The 19,069-nt window shown below is 34.3% G+C and overlaps 2 protein-coding genes across 6 annotated transcripts; one reads left to right on the forward strand and one right to left on the reverse strand.

Annotated features, from left to right (window-relative positions):
• Positions 1–637: 637 nt before the first annotated feature.
• On the forward strand, positions 638–2,237 carry LOC108344525 (ethylene-responsive transcription factor ERN1). The gene has a single exon (XM_017582953.2). The coding sequence runs from the start codon at positions 900–902 to the stop codon at positions 2,097–2,099; it is 1,200 nt and encodes a 399-aa protein (XP_017438442.1). The 5' UTR covers positions 638–899; the 3' UTR covers positions 2,100–2,237.
• A 2,032-nt stretch (positions 2,238–4,269) lies between these two features.
• Positions 4,270–15,840, reverse strand: LOC108345612 (SNF1-related protein kinase catalytic subunit alpha KIN10). Of its 5 annotated transcripts, XM_052866874.1 has the most exons (12): positions 15,700–15,826; positions 14,094–14,141; positions 12,957–13,158; positions 12,229–12,413; positions 11,956–12,141; positions 11,705–11,836; positions 11,014–11,199; positions 6,605–6,694; positions 6,449–6,532; positions 6,200–6,340; positions 5,259–5,498; positions 4,270–4,929 (listed from the first exon to the last, which is right to left on the reverse strand). In XM_052866874.1, exons 3-12 carry the CDS (start codon positions 13,147–13,149, stop codon positions 4,816–4,818), a joined length of 1,551 nt encoding a protein of 516 aa, XP_052722834.1. In that variant the 5' UTR covers positions 13,150–13,158; positions 14,094–14,141; positions 15,700–15,826; the 3' UTR covers positions 4,270–4,815. The 5 variants fall into 5 exon arrangements, with proteins under 5 accessions (XP_052722834.1, XP_052722835.1, XP_017439726.1 ...); XM_052866875.1 differs by lacking the exon at positions 14,094–14,141 and having other exon boundaries at positions 11,956–12,138; positions 15,700–15,840; XM_017584237.2 differs by lacking the exon at positions 14,094–14,141 and having other exon boundaries at positions 15,700–15,840.
• Positions 15,841–19,069: the final 3,229 nt, after the last annotated feature.

A 19,069-nucleotide genomic window follows, 5' to 3' on the forward strand; every position in this document is an offset into this window, starting at 1 on the left:
AAAGAAAGCTAACAAATATTGATAACCTTGATTTCCTAAACAAAGATTGGTAGTATTACCTGTACTTACCATATCTACAATGTACTTTTTTATTTTACTCTCACTCTATTCCCTACACAAAACATATGTGACTGGATCTATAGAAGAAGTTCATAAAGTATCAAAGTTGATGATGGAAAGATAAACCAAGCTATATAATATGTGAGGTAAAATCCAAATATCAACTGCAGCTTGTAAAATAGTCTAGTTTCTGCTGTACAAGCACATAGGTTTTGGCTACTCAGGTTGTTTTACATGCTGTTTTTGTTTTTGGCAGCTGAGTGTGAAACCCTCTGTCTCACATTTAACTTCTTGCCTTGGACAAAGTGAAAATGAAGAAGGACAAGAAAATGGTAATTAAAAAATATCACAGATCACAGTATTTTAGTTTGTAGCTTTGGATCACAGGGGAAGATTATATGAAGTGGTAAATGATCAACTAAGGCTTGCACTGTGAAATAGAATATGCTGAACTGAAGTTCTATCATACAATACAAATAATCTATTTGCCCTTTGTCCAAGTCAAACAATCTTCACCAATTACAAAGCCTGAGAAACTGCCAAATGTTTGGATATAGAACCAGAAATGATAAAGAATCAAATATGTGGAACTAATAACTGTGACTTGGTCAGATCTAAAACTAAACCAGTTCAAAGAGCCACACACTTTGCACATATAAAAGCACAAACCAGCTAAGGCAAAAAACATAGCAACCAAACTTCAGTTCCTTCTAACACTCACCCTTTAGTATAAGCTTAACCAAAGTACCAAACCAAGCCAGCATAGTAGTTATTGCTCTCAAAGAATCACCCTTTAAGCCTAATCAATTCAGGAAACCGAAAAAGCTCAAAAGGGGTAGATGGCAAGGAAGAGAAAGGTTGGTGAAATTGTAGAAGAGAGAAACATATGTGAGGGAACCATGGCTTGGGATGAGATGATGAAACAAGCTGCAGCACTTGGAGGAGTCCAAAGAGCCAGAAAGAGATTTGTTGGGGTGAGGCAAAGGCCATCAGGTAGATGGGTGGCTGAGATCAAAGACACCATTCAGAAGATCAGAGTGTGGTTGGGGACTTTTGACACTGCTGAGGAAGCTGCAAGAGCCTATGATGAGGCTGCATGCTTGCTTAGAGGTGCAAACACAAGGACAAACTTCTGGCCATGTTCTCAATCTTCCACAAGTCCAGCACTTTCATCAAAAATCACAAATCTCCTCCTTCAAAGGCTTAAAGAAAGGAACAACAACACTTGCTCCTCTTCCTCATCCTCCACCTCCACCTCACTTCTCATCAACCACCAACATATGCAACAAGAGGTTGATGCATATGGTGATGGATCAACACAATTCTCAATTGACCAATTCACTGACTTTCTCAATGACCCTGAAGATTATAGCACCAGCAGCAATGACTTCATCAACAACAGTGCACAGATTGACTACATTACTAGCAGTTTTGAATCATGTTTGTCTGAAGATGCAAAAGTGGATGTGCAATACAAAAGCAGCATTGTGACACCACAGACTTCAAGTACTGATGACAGCAACTCAGGAGTGGAGGACAGTGAAGAAGAAGGCACTGATTTCAGGTTTCTAGACAACATTGCTCCACCTGGTTACTATTCTCCTTTTGAGATGGCTGAAGAGATGGAGGAGCCTGTGGAGGCAGAGAACTATGGTGGTGATGAGCCTTCAATGCTCAGAGCTATGATGAAGAGAATGACATATGAGAGGAAGTTCTCAGCTTCTCTCTATGCCTTCAATGGAATACCTGAATGCTTGAAGTTGAAACTTGAATCAGCAAACATGAAGGGAAGAGGAATAATAACTGATCAATTAACCAGCCTCCAAATGGCCTGCAGCAAAAACAGGCTTGAGAAGAATGAAGAGGAGAAAGAGTACATGGCAACAATGGATGGGAAACAGGAAGAACAACACCAACAACAAACAACAACAACTGACATGGATTCTTCTAGTGTTGATGGAGAACTGTTACTTTGGAATTCACTAGATCTTCCTCCAATTTGCTTTGTTAACTTGCTAGAAAACGGTTCATTCAATTAGCAATATCATTCATTTTGTGTAACATTATTTATGCTGAGAACAATTCTATTGTAACATTAGGCTTTGTAGCAAGCATGAAGTAATATCTTCTGCTAATTGAAATGCTTTATATTTTCTTATTTTATTCATAGTTCTTAGTATCGATGAGTAACATTGAATTTTATTCTGTAACAGAAGCTAGTATTGACAATGAATTTGAGACTAGTATAACATGACTATGTCTTATCTTTGCAATGTATTCCAATTTAGTTGAAAAGGGTTTTGGCTTATGCCATGCCTTATTATACATTATTGTTGATAAAAAGAATTAGAAAAATGAAAATTATTATCTTTGTTTATTTTTTTGTCCAAATACAAATTTTATTCAATAAATTCATTCCTGGAAGTTATATGTGAACTCCTAATGCCACATTCATATAATTTGAAATTACTTCATTTTTATTTTTGAGCTTAATTTTGATTTTTTTTTCTTTTTGTTAAACAGTGAAATATTTTACAGGTTAAGCTTAATAGCTAATGAATATTAATATATTTGGACATCTTTTACTGTGATAAAATTATGCATATGAAGTTGTTAGTGCGTGTGATTATGAAGTTTTTAGCAAGGTTTCAATTTCAATAAACTTGTAGATTAAAAAGAATATGGTGAGAATAGAAGATTCAGTAAAGCTAACTGGTTAAGTTCTTTCGATGAAGATTATTCATCTGAAAAATTACACTTTATAGCCTTAAGTGTTGTAAAGCTTATGAATGAAACACTCTTTCTATGTACAAGAAAATTCATGGATTGGCCAATTAATAATATAAGCAGAATTTATCAATGAAAAATTATCCTTCAAATTAAGAGTATAATAAAACGTAAATTAATAATATTTTAATTAAAGTTAAATAATTTTCATGGGGTTTAATAAATTAACTATTTATATAAAAATCTGGAAGTAGTATATTTGTCTGTCCTGGTCTTTGTTAATGGTCCACCGTTTGCTGAAATCTAGTTTAGTTTTAAAGTTCTTTTTAAAATATAAGATTTTAAATCAATTGTGTACTACTAATAAAACTTTTTTATTTATTAAAACAAATTTGTACAACACGATTGATAGTAAATTTATTTGTTTTAAAATACTCATTATAAAGTATAACTTAATGTAGGTTTTATATTTATTTTACCCTTGCGTTTAGGCGTACATATATTGTAGTATATGACTAGGGTGATCAAGATTCTTCTCACTTTATTTTAATATTGATTATGTAGGATTTAAATATCAACTAAATAGTTTCATGACAATTAAAAACTTTAACGACTCTTTCTCATCCTTACAAGTGATACTTTGTTTAGTGGGCCTGCCATCACCACAATTATCATAATTCAATTATCAAGCAAATAACCGTTTTACTTTCTGTCTTTGCTAAATTAGTTAATTTTTATTTTAGTTTTGACAATAAAGAATAAAAAGTAATTTGGAATAAATTTGTGATCAAAATTAAATTACTTTACAAAATAGCAAATTAGAAACCCGAGAAATTTGAGTCATTAATGCAAATAGACCATTTTAAAATTGAAAGAAAATTAATTAAATTAAATTCTCATTCATTTTACATTCCATAAAATATTAAAATTCTTTATCAAAACCCTGACCTGACTAGTGAAAACTGTGTAAAAATGCACGAGAAATGACCACAAATAAAACATTTAAGCATTTGCAAAGGTTTACAAACATCAAAACTACCGTTTGGCGAAGTTAACCATATCTGGGGATTACTAAATCAACCCAAGAATTTTCAATGAAATTCTCTACAAAAGCAACATCCAACCCTATGCTTCAAACAACACATTACAGAACAAATCCATGGAAAACCATATAAAACATGTCATCACTCACCATGTGAACACTTGTGGACCAATATTGTAAAATCCCAAACAGGCCTCTAAGGCAACCATTCCTACCCTGCATTTAGTTCATGACTCTATTGACAAATGTTTTGCACAAGTTAGTTAATGTATAAAAAAATAAAAGATGTAGAAAATCACATCTTTAAGAAGCCAGATTACTTGTTGACATTTATACTAATTCATTTCTAACATGTCTCACTACCATGGAAATGCAACTCAACATGAAGATAGAAAAGAGAAAGGGGCGTGGAAAAGGATAATATAATCAACATAGCAATATATAAAACAAGGATCAAGTAACCTGATTAATCATAACTAATTATGAATGCCCGAAAAAATATGGTTTACACAGATTCTAAAATACATAAGCCATGATTTACCAAATAAAATGCATCCATAAAAGGAGCAGTAATTGAGTAGGGAAGCGGGGAGAAAATGCTTATCTGCAAGCTCATGTTCGATGCAGCCTAGGCAAACAACCCCTCGGCTTCCGAGCAACAGACATAAGCAGTCAATTACAACAATAAGTTCAATACCATAAACAGATGTCTCTGTTGGAGGAGAAAGCTTTCATTAAAATCTCAGGGATTTGAGGGGATAGTGAACATAAAATTAACTGGTAAAAAGACGGACCTAGTCAGACACCATGATTTCGGAAGCAAATGCCATATGTAGGTTGCCTCAATCATGATAACCCATAAAAACTGGGGGTAGGCTAAAAGTACCGACAAATAGATATACCCATACTGAACGGGTACTGGTATGTACAATGTAAGCTTATTCACATGCAGCACGAGGGCTCCTTTGTGACTTATGAGCTTTATGCTAGAGAACACGAAGCTGTGAAAGGAAAGCAGCACAGAGATCCAAGAAAAGAAACTGTGGGCCCTGGACCCTCTGAAGATCAAGTAGATACTTCTCCTCACGAGCTTTGTAAAGCTGCCAAAGAAATTATCAGACTTTGAGAACGTTCAAATAAAAACAAATGTGACAATAGTTCTATCCAATAACGACAGAAGAATAAGTATACAAGAAAATCTCATTTACCAAATTATGGACCACTAGCATACTAGTCATTGCAATGAAAGTATTATTATACTGTACACCCAAAGAACAGGTCTAATTTTCTAATATTAAAAACAAAAGAGGTCGGAGGAAGGGAAATACTAAGGCTCTTAACAAACGAAAAAAATACCACCAACCTTGTCAATAAACATCCACATTTAAATCCAAGCACAACGGATATTATGGTTGTCAAGATAAATTACCTGCACTTCAAACTTGACCACATTTGACTTAGAAACAGCCTCATCTTCAACAATGCTGGAATCATTTCCAAAGTAATGATTACTATGCACAGAATTGTTAATCATTCCTTCATGATGACTGGGAATGCTAGCAACCCATCTGCACTTCATGTTATAGTGTCCAATCTTCTTCCAACAAACATTTAATTCTTGCAGAGCTTTAAGGACCTCGGTCATTATTTCACGTGGTTGTGCTCGAGACTGTCACAAGTTAACAAACATAACCAACAAAGGCCTCAATCACAAGTCACCGCCAAACAAGTACATCAGAACTTCAATATTTCTTATAGAAACTATCAATAACAGAGAACGCTAGCAGTTTAGTACCACATTCTATTATTGACTGAAATTGATTGAAAGTGACAAATTTGAGTCTCAAATTTTATATAATGACTCACGATGTAATTTCCAATAAATTTAAACTAATAATACAGAATGTATTAGAAAGAGTCTGTTGCTAGAACTCATTAAAAATGACAATTTGAGAAAACTTGCAGACTTAACACCTTCAATCAATTTAGTACCACATTTTATTATTGATGGAAATTGATTGAAAGTGACAAAAATTTGAGTATCAAATTTTATATAATATAACTCACGATTTTGTAATTTCCAATAAATATAAACATAGAATACAGAATGCATTAGAAAGTCTGTTGCTAGAACTCATTAAAAATGACAATTTGCAAACAAGTTGCACATAACACCTTCAATCAACAGATATGATGCCTCACTCACAAGATAGATGGAACCAGTTCAGGACAATTGACATAATTATTTCATTATAAGGCTGGGAACCATCTTGGTGATAGTAGTATAAATTAGATACACTAAGCATGAAAAAATAAACTTGATATCTAATCCGGTTCAGTATGAAACAGCTAGTAAGTAAAATATTACACCTGAAGCCCAAGGGCCCATTTTCTCTCAGCAGGGAACTGTTGCCGCATTCCTACTCCCTGGTAATCCATATACCCTGTGCTTTGGTGTCCAACAACTGGAGAAGGAACTTCACTGGAATGTATCCGATTGAAACCAGAATCCTATGCAGTCACATTACAAAAGAAAAACTTATAAGCCTATCCCGTTTTAAAAGAAACAAATGTAATATCAAGAATAGAAAACCTGCAATGGTTATATCACAAACCCACCATTGTCTCTTGAAATTCAGCTCCAAGATAACCACTAGATACACGGAACCGGTTGTCCAATAACAAATAGTATGTTACAGTACCCTGAAATTCATAGACAGAGATAAGAGACAATCTGGCAGGTACACACTTAAGGTGAAAATGAATATCACAAACCTTATTTTGTATTCTGTTTGCAAGAGATTCAACCAATTGATTCCTTTCAAATCCCATATTAACCACTTCTTGAAGAATCTCCTCGTCAATCTACAAAACCAGGATATTCATTGATTTTCTTTTCTTTGATTTAAAAGAACAAATCAAGTAACAAACAATCTGTAATACTTTGTGTTTGATGTTGAACAATGAAAAAAAAAATACATACAAAGTCCACTGAAATATTTAGTATGCTACAGAAATGCAAAAAGAAACGAAAACCATAAAAGGTATATCGTGATAGGATACTATGTTATGGGCCTAAATAAGATGACCTAAAAGTTGGGTTAGACAATTATTGCATTTGGACACGGCCCAAAGAAACATGTGATCCAAATACTGCATCTCAGAAGGCAATGGAATGGCATAAGGAAAGGGAATTATGATGAATTGGCAATTTGATTAGGAGAGAGGTAGGAACATAGAAAAGATGTGTGAAGCAAGTCAGGTTATTTTTTCTTTTTACAGAAGTAGAGATAGCTTTCTTGAAGGACCTGAGGGATTTGTTGTGAACTTAAAAGAGCTTTGGCTCTGTTAGGAATAAAAGAGAATGAGTTAGACACGTGTGAGACACGTGTAAGGAGAGTAATATGTTATAGTTGTTAGAAGAGAGAGAGGGTATAAATAATAAACTAAGTAGGGGGAGAGGGGTATCGGGGATTTTGTTCAGACTGGATAGTTTCCAGAGGAGGAAGGTTAGGCTTCCTTGGGGGTGATTCTTGTATTCTGATTCACTCATTCATCATTAATACATATATACATATTTTTCCATTCTTTATTCGAGAGTTGTGGTGAGAAGATAGTCTTGATTAGGTTATTGGCATAAAGTAACCTAACAAATTGTATTCTGATTCACTCATTCATCATTAATACATATATACATATTTTTCCATTCTTTATTCGAGAGTTGTGGTGAGAAGATAGTCTTGATTAGGTTATTGGCATAAAGTAACCTAACAAATTGGTCCGACCTGCCGGATACAAATCACCGGAGAGGCAAGATGGAGAATAGGATGAGTGCACTGGAGGGAAGATTTGATTCCATGGAGGCGACGTTGGAGGATATTCAAGCGGAGTGGAGGGGAATGGCTCGAAAAGCAAATCGCGACCGTGGGAGAAGAAGGAACCAGCGTCGGAGCTCCGAAGGGAGTCGCGATTCCGTCAACGCTGAACGCAAACGGCGACCACCAGAGAAGTCGGAGGACGAAGCGGAAGAGGACAGAGGAGACGTGCAACGTAGCGGGATGAAGCGCATTAAACTCCCAACATTCGAAGGAGTGGACCCCATGGGCTGGATCGCGAAGGCAGAGAAATTTTTCGATCTACAGAACTTGACGGAGAGGAAGAAGATGAAGTTGGTATATACCTGTATGGAGAGAGGCGCGAGCTACTATTGGATTCGTTTCTGGCGGAAGAAAACCCGACATCCAAATTGGAAGATATTCACGGAAGCGCTGACGCGGAGGTTCGGCGAACTGAATCGAGACACCGTTTGTGAGGAGCTGGCAGCGGAGCGACAGGAGGGAAGCGTCAACAAGGACTTCCAGGAGTTGGGAAATTCGGTGCCACAAGCATCGGGAAAACCAGATCACTCATTTTCTGTTTCCGTCGATCTTGGAGCTGGCATTATAAATGGTGTTGAGGCTGTGGGGGCTATTGAGCGAAGATCAGATACTTTTTCGTTGATTGGTGATCCGTTCGATCTTGGGTCGACAATGATGAACAGTGATTGCCTTCGCAATGACAAAGAAACCAAACAAAACAATTCGGCAAATAGACCATTTAACTCCGAAAGGGACAGTTCGGTGGAAAGAAAGCTTGATGAGGATATTTTGAGCTCTCAGGAGAGGAGGGTTAGGGATTGGCACTTCACTCACTTGGAGCATGATTGTGCTGCTTCACTTAATAATGTTTCTCTTTCCGATTGGAATCACGATGAAGTGTATAGGAGTTTTGGAGGAGATCATGGTATGATTATAAGGGGTCACAGTTTCGTTGTTGAGTATCTGGGAGAAAGAATCACAATTCCCTTGAACCACATTGTAACAAATGTGTCAAATGATATCAAGGAGCCTGGTCAAAAGTATAAAATCAAAGTTTCTACAGCAAATAACAACGATTTCTTGGGTGATACTGTTCTTGTTACTGTTTTACTGGGCAGTTTGAAGGCTGGAACTATACAGTGGTACCCACCTTTGCCACAATGGAAATGTTTTTCGGGGAAGCGTTTTAGTCATGGAACTCTAAATACAGTGGTTCTGGAATTTCCTAGTGAAGTTTGGGATTATGCTGGGGACTACTTGGAAGCAACAAATGCGAGGAGAAACACTAGAGGTCACTACTTTATGTTTTGTAATGTTAGGAACGCAGTTGGGGTTCCTGCCCTTATTGCATTAGAAGTTGGTAAAGTAGCCATAGATGGTCAAAGCTGGAGCTCTTCGGGTCATCTCAAACATGCAATTAAGGTTCTCCGAAAATTTTTTGGGCAGGATTCAGTTCCAGATCATGTTACATATGTGGTGACTGATTGGGATACTGTTTGGGGGGCGATGATGAGTGGACTACGTGAGTCTGTTAGCAAAATGGACATATTGAGCACTGGAAATGAATATATTGTTGAGATGAAGGGATTAGAAATCAGAGACAAACTTTATCTCTTTGAGTCGGGAGATTTGGATGTGAATTTAGGAGCTACCTGTTGGGCATCCCTGGGAAAAATGAAAGTAGATTGGTGGCAGTTGAGCATGGAGATTGAGCAGGAAGAATGGAAGACATCGGTGGAGGATTCGAGGAGCAGAATGTTGGAAGTTGATAGAATCCAGGAAGAATGGAAGATATTGGAGGAGGATTTGCCACCACCCAAGCCTCCAGACTTAAATTGGCGGGCATCACCTGGGAAGGGAAGAGGAGCATTACGGCAAATAACAGTTCCCTAACTTCAACCTTGAGGACAAGGTTGATTTTGAGGGGTGGAGTAATGTTAGGAATAAAAGAGAATGAGTTAGACACGTGTGAGACACGTGTAAGGAGAGTAATATGTTATAGTTGTTAGAAGAGAGAGAGGGTATAAATAATAAACTAAGTAGGGGGAGAGGGGTATCGGGGATTTTGTTCAGACTGGATAGTTTCCAGAGGAGGAAGGTTAGGCTTCCTTGGGGGTGATTCTTGTATTCTGATTCACTCATTCATCATTAATACATATATACATATTTTTCCATTCTTTATTCGAGAGTTGTGGTGAGAAGATAGTCTTGATTAGGTTATTGGCATAAAGTAACCTAACAAATTGTATTCTGATTCACTCATTCATCATTAATACATATATACATATTTTTCCATTCTTTATTCGAGAGTTGTGGTGAGAAGATAGTCTTGATTAGGTTATTGGCATAAAGTAACCTAACAGGCTCAGTTGTTTACAATTCAATAACACTCATACACTGGCTTCTGTTCTTGAGTTGAGTGTCCTAACAGATGGCTTGCAAATATACTCAACGCTTGTATCTAAGCACTTTAATATAAAGGTAGTGTATTTAGACAACATAGAATTAACAAATAATGATGCAAGCAGACTATTTTCACGAACCAAAGGTCATTTGCAAGAGGAAAATGAAATTGACAAATCTAATGAAGCACATAACTCTTTGGGCTCAGCTTATATGATTCAGCAAATGCAACATTTTACTTCACCTCCAACACAACTGGAGTAACTTACACATAGTAAAAAATACATTGACAAAAGCATAAGCTTTTTCCACCAAAATTTTCGAAAGTGACAATCATGTAAAATTAAGTATACAAAAAAACTATTTGTGACAGTAATAGAATAAAACATCTGTTTTTGTAAAACTGAGTGACATTTGTCACATTAGCAAAGCGGTTATTTCTGTTGCATATTGTTGAATTTAGTCCCACATCAGTGAAGGCTGCTTCACAAGCATCATGTTTGTACTATATAAATTGTATCTCTCATTTTGAGAAATTAAAAAGGAACAACAGAATTGGTATTTTTCAGATTTAAATTTTCTGTTTTTCCTTAGATCTAAGTTTTCTTTAGTATGGAACATAACCTATGATGCATCAATACTTTAATTTGTGTTACGACTTATCTATGAAATATCTAATTTATAAAGTACTGATACTTTTATAATGATAATAATTTATAATTTTTTTGTTTTGACAACATTTTAATACATGTTATTTTAATTTGGATCACATAATAACAATCACATGTTTATTATGTTTTTAAAAAATTTAGTATATTTTTCAAAATGCATATATCACGTACAATTCAGATATACATATTGTATCCGTGTATCATAGGCCACAACCTAATAAAGAAGAAACCCAAAAACAAGTAAAATCCAAACCTTTTTGGCTTGTTGCAGTGTATCTGGTGGTGGCACTGCTAAATAGCGTGGCAGACGAACTTGGAACCATGGGTGATGACGTATCTCAGGTATGGTCATCCTCTTCATGGGATCCACCACAAGCATCCTTGGTATCAAATCTCTAGCACCAGGTGACAGATGACTAGGAAGAGTGTATATCCCACCCTACAAGAAATGGTAATTAGTAAGGTGTGCACACAAGAAAAACTAAATCTGTTTACAGATAACATCATTTACTGTATGAATATGCAATGGATAAATCCAAAATCATCATCACATTTTAACATACAAGATTAGACAAACAAAATGAAATAATATAAATCTTTTTTTAGTGAGTCACCGAGAATTTTTAACTGTTGCAGGTTACTAATGCCTTTAGTAAGTATTATAAAGATAATTTACTGATTTTCCGAGGAGTGTTTCATAAATAGAAGTGTTATCGATAACCAACTAGTTTTTGCAATGTAGGAGGAACAATATCAACCTTCCTTTAAACAAAGACAGCAAAAGATATAATAAGCATTGACCTAAAGGTGTTAAACCACTCTAGATTTGTCAAAATCTCCATCAGCAACAATGTCAGAAAATAACTTGACCTGAAAGTGGCAGGAAATTTGACCACCAATCTTTTGAACATAGACAGAAAAAGGAAAATTGAGAGCAATATTACCTTTATCTTTTTGAAAAGATTGGGAATGTTTTCATCATCAAAAGGAAGAGTGCCACAGAGAAGAGCATACAAAATTACACCACAGCTCCAGACATCTACTTCAGGTCCAGCATACAATTTCCCAGAGATAACCTATGAAAAATAGTTTATTCTTGGATAGATTAATCACAAAAGGAGGTAAAATTCTCAGAAATAGTGGTGTAGTAATAATTTTAATATCTTATTCAATTACAATCCAATTATTTACAAACCTCTGGAGCCGCATAGTTAGGGCTTCCACAACTTGTCTTAAGGAAGTGACCATCACGCATGATATTGCTCAAGCCAAAATCAGCAATCTTGATATTAAATTTGGAGTCCAAAAGTAAATTCTCAGGCTTCAAGTCTCTATGAACAACCATATTCCTGTGACAGTACTCCACACCAGAAATTATCTGCTTTGAATGTTCCATAATACAAGTTAGATTATATAATCAGCAACAAGCACAAACTTCTGAAGCGCACAAAAATATTAAAAATTAAACCTGCTGAAAAAAATGGCGGGCTTCATCCTCTTGCAACCTACCCTTCTCCACTATGTAATCAAAGAGCTCTCCAGATTTCACGTACTCCATAACAACAAATATGTCTGTTGGGGTTTCTATGACCTCGTAAAGTCGTATAATGTGATGATGCATAAACAATCTTAAAATTTTGATTTCCCTTCTAACTGCAACAAATTGAAGTAAAAAACACTGAGAAGAAAAACATTACAACGTCTAAGCATATTTGAGAAGAAAAGCATTACAACTTGTAAGTATATTCAACCATTTGCTAGTTACCAATAGCAAACATGCAAAATATGAAAACCATAAGTAAAGTGATTCAGCTATTAACTGTACAACAAATTAAAGGTAAGAAAAATATAGATAAAATATTTAATTCTTAACCCCCCATCCCCACACACAAACAGTCAATGTCCGGCCACACAATAACATTTCATTCAATCTTCAATGATTTCAACCAACTCTAATTGGCCGGAGTTAAGGCAGGTTATGGATCACAACAATTAAGGAAAATTTTCAACAATTTCCAACCAAAACATAGTGGTATAAACATGCAGAATTTTAAAACTAATGATATAGGAAAGCAGCTATACATGTACATATACATATAAACTTGACTGAAAAGTATTGGAAGACTGAAAACAATTAAAACCAGGTCCCACAGTTAGACAAACAGTAAATATTAAATCTATGCAAATGACTCAGACCTTTTTCTTCCATTTCCATGTTTCTTATCTTGTGGCGGTTAAGGATCTTTATAGCAACTTTATGACCAGTCAGTACGTGTTCGGCAATTTTCACCTTGCCAAAGGATCCAATGCCAAGTGTTTTCCCCAACTTATAATTTGGTAGAAACATGTCCACACTTCCACCACCACTGCGGCCAGTTGACCTGTCCATTTTTATAATCTAGAGACAAATTCAGAAAAAAAGAAAAAAAATAGAACATGAGAAATCAGACACATAAAAGTATACAATCACAGATTCACAAATGAAAATTAGATTGAAGAATTTCATCAAATGAAACAAATACTAGTACCATGAATGAAATGGTCAAAAAATGCTAAGAGCTTTTGTAATAATTGTACAAATTCCGTTGGCATAACAAGCACAGCTTTACAGTGAGTTAGTAAAACTTCAACAAGGTCTCACATAGTGGCATGCGGCAGCTAAGAATAAAAATACTATAGCAAGCTGTGAAGCACAGACACGCCTCCTCCAAACGAGGTGTTAGACACTCTTCATGCATGACATTTGACAAGCACATGTCAGTTTCTGAGTTAGATTCCTGATAGCTTTGACTCATTAAGGTATATAGATCTTTATTTTCCATGAAGGATTGATCCCTACCCTTCCATATAAATCAAAACTCATATTGATAGAAACTGTAGGAAGTACGGACTAAAATCTGATTCAAAATTTTAGCGGCATTGTTTTAACTCATTAAGGTTCTCATTTGCTTTAGTCCCCATAAGCTATGGACAGTGATGTTAAAAAGCAGCCAATGTGAATTTCTCACTGGCAGCCATTAAATGGCACCGGCATGGCAGGTTTCACATGGCTGTTCTATGGAATCCAATTTTCATGCAGTGACTAACACAAAAATCAACAGTCATGGCAGAATCTAAGACAAAGATGGGAAAGGAGTGATGAGAGAAAAAAAACAGTCTTAGATTAAAAAACAGAAGCCCGATCCTAAGCCCAAATTTAGAAGACCCTAAACTCCCAACCCACGACCACCCACCTAAAACCCAAACTAATTGTATTTTCTCAAACAATGAGCCCAAGCCACAAGCAATGACTCTGCTTTTCAATGAAATGTATCACTAATCCCTTATACATACCTTTCAAGTGCAAGTAAGGCACTCACCTTTAGCACCTGCCAATTAGATCTGTTTCCAAATAATTGTCACTGTAAGGTTTTTCAGAGGATTAAGAAAGTTATAACTATTTAGAATTTTAAGACAAAAATAAGTTCCATTTTACTACATTACCATCTCATTTCATAAGTGTTTTCTCATTCCAAAAGTAAAATACCAAAAAGAACAAGGATAAGTTGAAAAAAGTAATGAATAATTTGGGAAACCTGAAAACTAACAATTATTTTGATATGGACAGAGTAATTGATAGCCATAAATAACACAGTATGCCCAATCATCTAAAGTGTTGAATGTTACACTGAAGGACTGACAAATGGTCTAAATAAATTACTATAAATGAGGCTCTGATTTCATGGAAAACACTGCTTAATTGCAAGCATATGGTGTACAACTAAGGATATAATTTTTCCTGCATTTAGTTGGTGTAAAAAATTTCACTTATCATAGAAGAGTCGACAGAGGAAAAACACAAAACATATGCATCATAAGGCACATCTAATTTGTCGCCTCATGCTAATTGAGGTACTACCCAGCCAATCCCTGTGGCCCCTTCGGCAAGCCCTTTTGGTTCATCGACGGCACACCCTACCAGTAGCAGGAGAAAAAAATCTCAAACTGTACAGCCATCTAATATGCTAACTTTGATGCTAATTGGGACAAGATAAAATCAACAAAATTGTCCCAAACTCGACGCCTTATTTCTGTTAGCCAAGCATTCTTCCGTTACAAATGCAAGCTAGTTCTGTGAGGTGGCAGATTGGATCGCGTTTCCTCATTACCGCTGATTGAGATGCTGCCCCAGCCCACACCCGTGGCACCTTTAGCAAGCCTTGTCAGCTCAAACAAAGCACACTCTACTAGGAGGTGTTAAAAAAGATTCAAAATATCCAGACATCTAACGAATTGTCAGGTCTTTGGCAATCTTCTTTACGTCACACACAAGCTACTGGCACCTCTAGACATGCAATGCAACCTACTGGCACATACCTCTCTTCTGTTAGACATGCAATGCAACCTGCTGGTGCCTCTCAGGTCAAGGCAATCGAAACCCCTCAGGGCCTCAAGTCAACCTCAAGCCAAGACAAAAGAACCCCTCTTCTCAAAAACCTACCTCCTTATATATCATACCTTAATCAAATCCTTTCCGGTTTCCACCAAATATAACATTTTTTTCTCAAGTGTTCCACACTAGCATCAAATCAAAGTAATCAAACATTCAACAGACGCGAAATGCCGCAATCTACCATATCCTAATCCCCCCGTTTCAAGAAATTCCAAACGAAAACACACAATCAGGCGTGCAAAATGTATTGAAACCGACGCACAACAACAAACACCACGAACTCAATCAAAAACAAAAACAAAAAATCTGGAAAAAAAACATTTTAGAAGTTGAGTCGAACAGATTGAAAAGGAAACGGCAAATCGAGGAAACGAAACAGAAGAGAAAATCGGAATGAACTGATCTGAGGGGAAGGGAATGCAGAGAGAGGAGACAAGGCATGAGAATTAAGATCCGAGAAAGGAATAAGAGAAAAGGCGAAATTGGAAAGAGGGAAGGCACGCTCACCGAAGCAAAACGAAGGTTAGAGTGGTGGATTGTGAAAGAAGATACAAGAGAGCATTGTTTGCACTCTTCGTTCGTGCGTTGTTGCTATTATTACGGTAAGATGCTGCGTTTCTCTTACCCCCTCTCTTCCCTTCGCCACGCAATTCATCTCTTTGTCTCTTTCCTTTTTCTTTAACTCTCCATAAATAAATAAATAATAATAATATAAATAATTTGTGTTTTTTCTAAAAGTATAAAAAAAATACTAATTAAATTTTTATTAAAATGATATTTTTATCATTTAATTTTTGTGTCCAAGCATATTGTTATTCAATTTAAGTTCAATGACATATGATCAATATTTTTACCTTTTGGTCTTCCATTTACCAATTTATTTGTTTTTTCCTTTCTAATATTTTATAATTTATCATTCAATTTTGTGAAAATAAAATAAGAAATACATAAAAAAAGTTGAATTATAATTTTAAATTTGTTTATTCTTTTTACAAATATCATTTATTTAGATAGTTATTATCTTTTATATATCAATGATTCATTTATTGTGTTTGATGAAGAATTAAGCTTTAGCTAATTTACTTAAGAATATTTTTGTTAACTTCTTTTTCAACCTCTTTCTCTAAATCCATATAATAATATGTAAAGTAAAACATTAAAAAAAATATACAATATTTTATATTGATTCATCTAATCATTCCTTACTTCAAATTTTCAATCATTTAATTAAGTTTAACTAAATAAATTTGAATATTATTTGGACTTGTAATTACTTTTAGCTAACTCTTTAAGTATTATTTCGACAAATCACTCTCAATTCAACAAAGTATTCACTTTTAAACCACTTGTAACTCAATTAAGTATTCCTTTTCAAGTCACTTATAGTTTAGCAAAAATATTTTTTTGATTCTTAACCACTCTTAGTCAACTTCGTTTAAATATTATTTTACGTAACTCAAGAGGGTATTTTGTCACAAAGAACTTCTAGTTTGGTAAACATTCTCTACAAAACAATTCTTCTTACTAACATGTAAATATTGTAAAATTTGTGATCACTTATCACACATTTGTTTTATAAAAAAGTTAATAATTTCTTGATATATGTAAGTTTAATATTCACTTCCTTCTAACTTACCAAAATAAACACTAGTAATGTTTCTCTTTAAACTTTTGTTGGCTTAAAATTTTTTTGTAATGTATTTACAAAAGACAATATGGTCTTTTTTTTATTTTTCTTCTTAAATGACTTTATGGACTCTTGAAAAAAGTAATCCTTGCAAAACTCTTTTGACAGATGAGTATCTTCACTTTTTTTTTAATGAATTTTTCTTGGATGGAAGAACTTGATATTAATGGATCCATTTAATGCATTTCATGCAACAATAAATGTTTCTTTCTTCTTTATTCAACATTTCAATAGCTAGATGTACTTAGTGTGCATTTCTTGATTCATCTTAAAAATAGATAATTTTTTATGAAAAATTTGGTGAAGAAAAATAACTTCAGCTCTTTGTATTCTTCTTATGTGACTTGCCCTTTACCTAACTGAAGAGAGTATTTTGTCACAAAGAACTTCTAGTTTAATAAGTATTCTTTACAAAACAATTCTTCTTACTAACATATAAAGATTGTAAAATTTTTTATCACTTATCACACATTTGTTTTATAAAGAAGATAATAATTTCTTGATATATGTAAGTTTGATGTTCACTTTCTTCTAATTTGTCTAAATGAACACTAGTAATTTGTCTAAATGAACACTAGTAATGTTTCTCTTTAAACTTTTGTTGGCTTAAAACTTTTTTGTAATGTTTTTACAAAAGACAATATGGTCTTTTTCTTCTTAAATGACTTTATATGGACTCTTGAAAAAAGTAATCCTTGCAGAACTCTTTTGACAGTTGAGTAGCTTCACTTTTTTTTAATGAATTTTTCTTGATTTGAAGAACTTGATATTAATGGATCAATTTAATGCACTTCATGCACTTCTTTACTCAGTATTTCAATAGCTAGATGTACTTAGTGTGCATTTCTTGATCCATCTTAAAAATAGATAATTTTTTATGAAAAATTTGGTGAAGAAAAATAACTTCAGCTCTTTGTATTCTTCTTATGTGACTTGCCCTTTACCTAACTCAAGACAGTATTTTGTCACAAAGAACTTCTAGTTTAATAAGTATTCTCTACAAAACAATTCTTCTTACTAACATATAAAGATTGTAAAAATTTTTATCACTTATCACACATTTGTTTTATAAAGAAGATAATAATTTCTTGATATATGTAAGTTTGATGTTCACTTTCTTCTAATTTGTCTAAATGAACACTAGTAATTTGTCTAAATGAACACTAGTAATGTTTCTCTTTAAACTTTTGTTGGCTTAAAACTTTTTTGTAATGTTTTTACAAAAGACAATATGGTCTTTTTCTTCTTAAATGACTTTATATGGACTCTTGAAAAAAGTAATCCTTGTAGAACTCTTTTGACAGTTGAGTAGCTTCACTTTTTTTTAATGAATTTTTCTTGATTTGAAGAACTTGATATTAATGGATCAATTTAATGCACTTCTTTACTCAGTATTTCAATAGCTAGATGTACTTAGTGTGCATTTCTTGATCCATCTTAAAAATAGATAATTTTTTATGAAAAATTTGGTGAAGAAAAATAACTTCAGCTCTTTGTATTCTTCTTATATGACTTGCCCTTTACCTAACTCAAGACAGTATTTTGTCACAAAGAACTTCTAGTTTAATAAGTATTCTCTACAAAACAATTATTCTCACTAACATCTAATGATTGTAAAATTTGTGATCACTTATCACACATTTGTTTTATAAAGAAGATAATAATTTCTTATATGTAAGTTTGATGTTCACTTTCTTCTAACTTGCCGAAATGAACACTAGTAATGTTTCTTTTTAAACTTTTGTTGGCTTAAAATTTTTTTGTAATGTTTTTACAAAAGACAAATGGTATTTTTCTTTCTTTTTCTTCTTAAATGACTTTGTATGGATTCTTGAAAAAAGTAATCTTTGTAGAATTCTTTTGACAGTTGAGTAGTGTTAGCAAGCCAACTATAAGTCATCCAAATAATGCAAGGCCCAAAAGGATTACTACCACACCAGCCCATTTGAAGGACTATGTTCCATAAAAACCTCTTTGTTTCTAGAAGTGCCTCACTGCATCAGAATAATTCAGTTATGCATTTTGGAAGATTTGCTTTTGATCTTTGTAGATTTCCTTACCTACCAAATCAGGAATACCCTTTGATTGCAACCAACTGTGATATGAATATTCCTTGTAATGGCTTTATATAGATTTCGTATGAATGAAAAGGGGAGGAAAAATTCTATCATCTCTGTCTCTTCCCTTATT

The sequence above is a fragment of the Vigna angularis genome, chromosome 8 (genome assembly GCF_016808095.1).
Source record: "Vigna angularis cultivar LongXiaoDou No.4 chromosome 8, ASM1680809v1, whole genome shotgun sequence".
In the NCBI taxonomy this organism is placed as follows: Eukaryota; Viridiplantae; Streptophyta; class Magnoliopsida; order Fabales; family Fabaceae; genus Vigna; species Vigna angularis.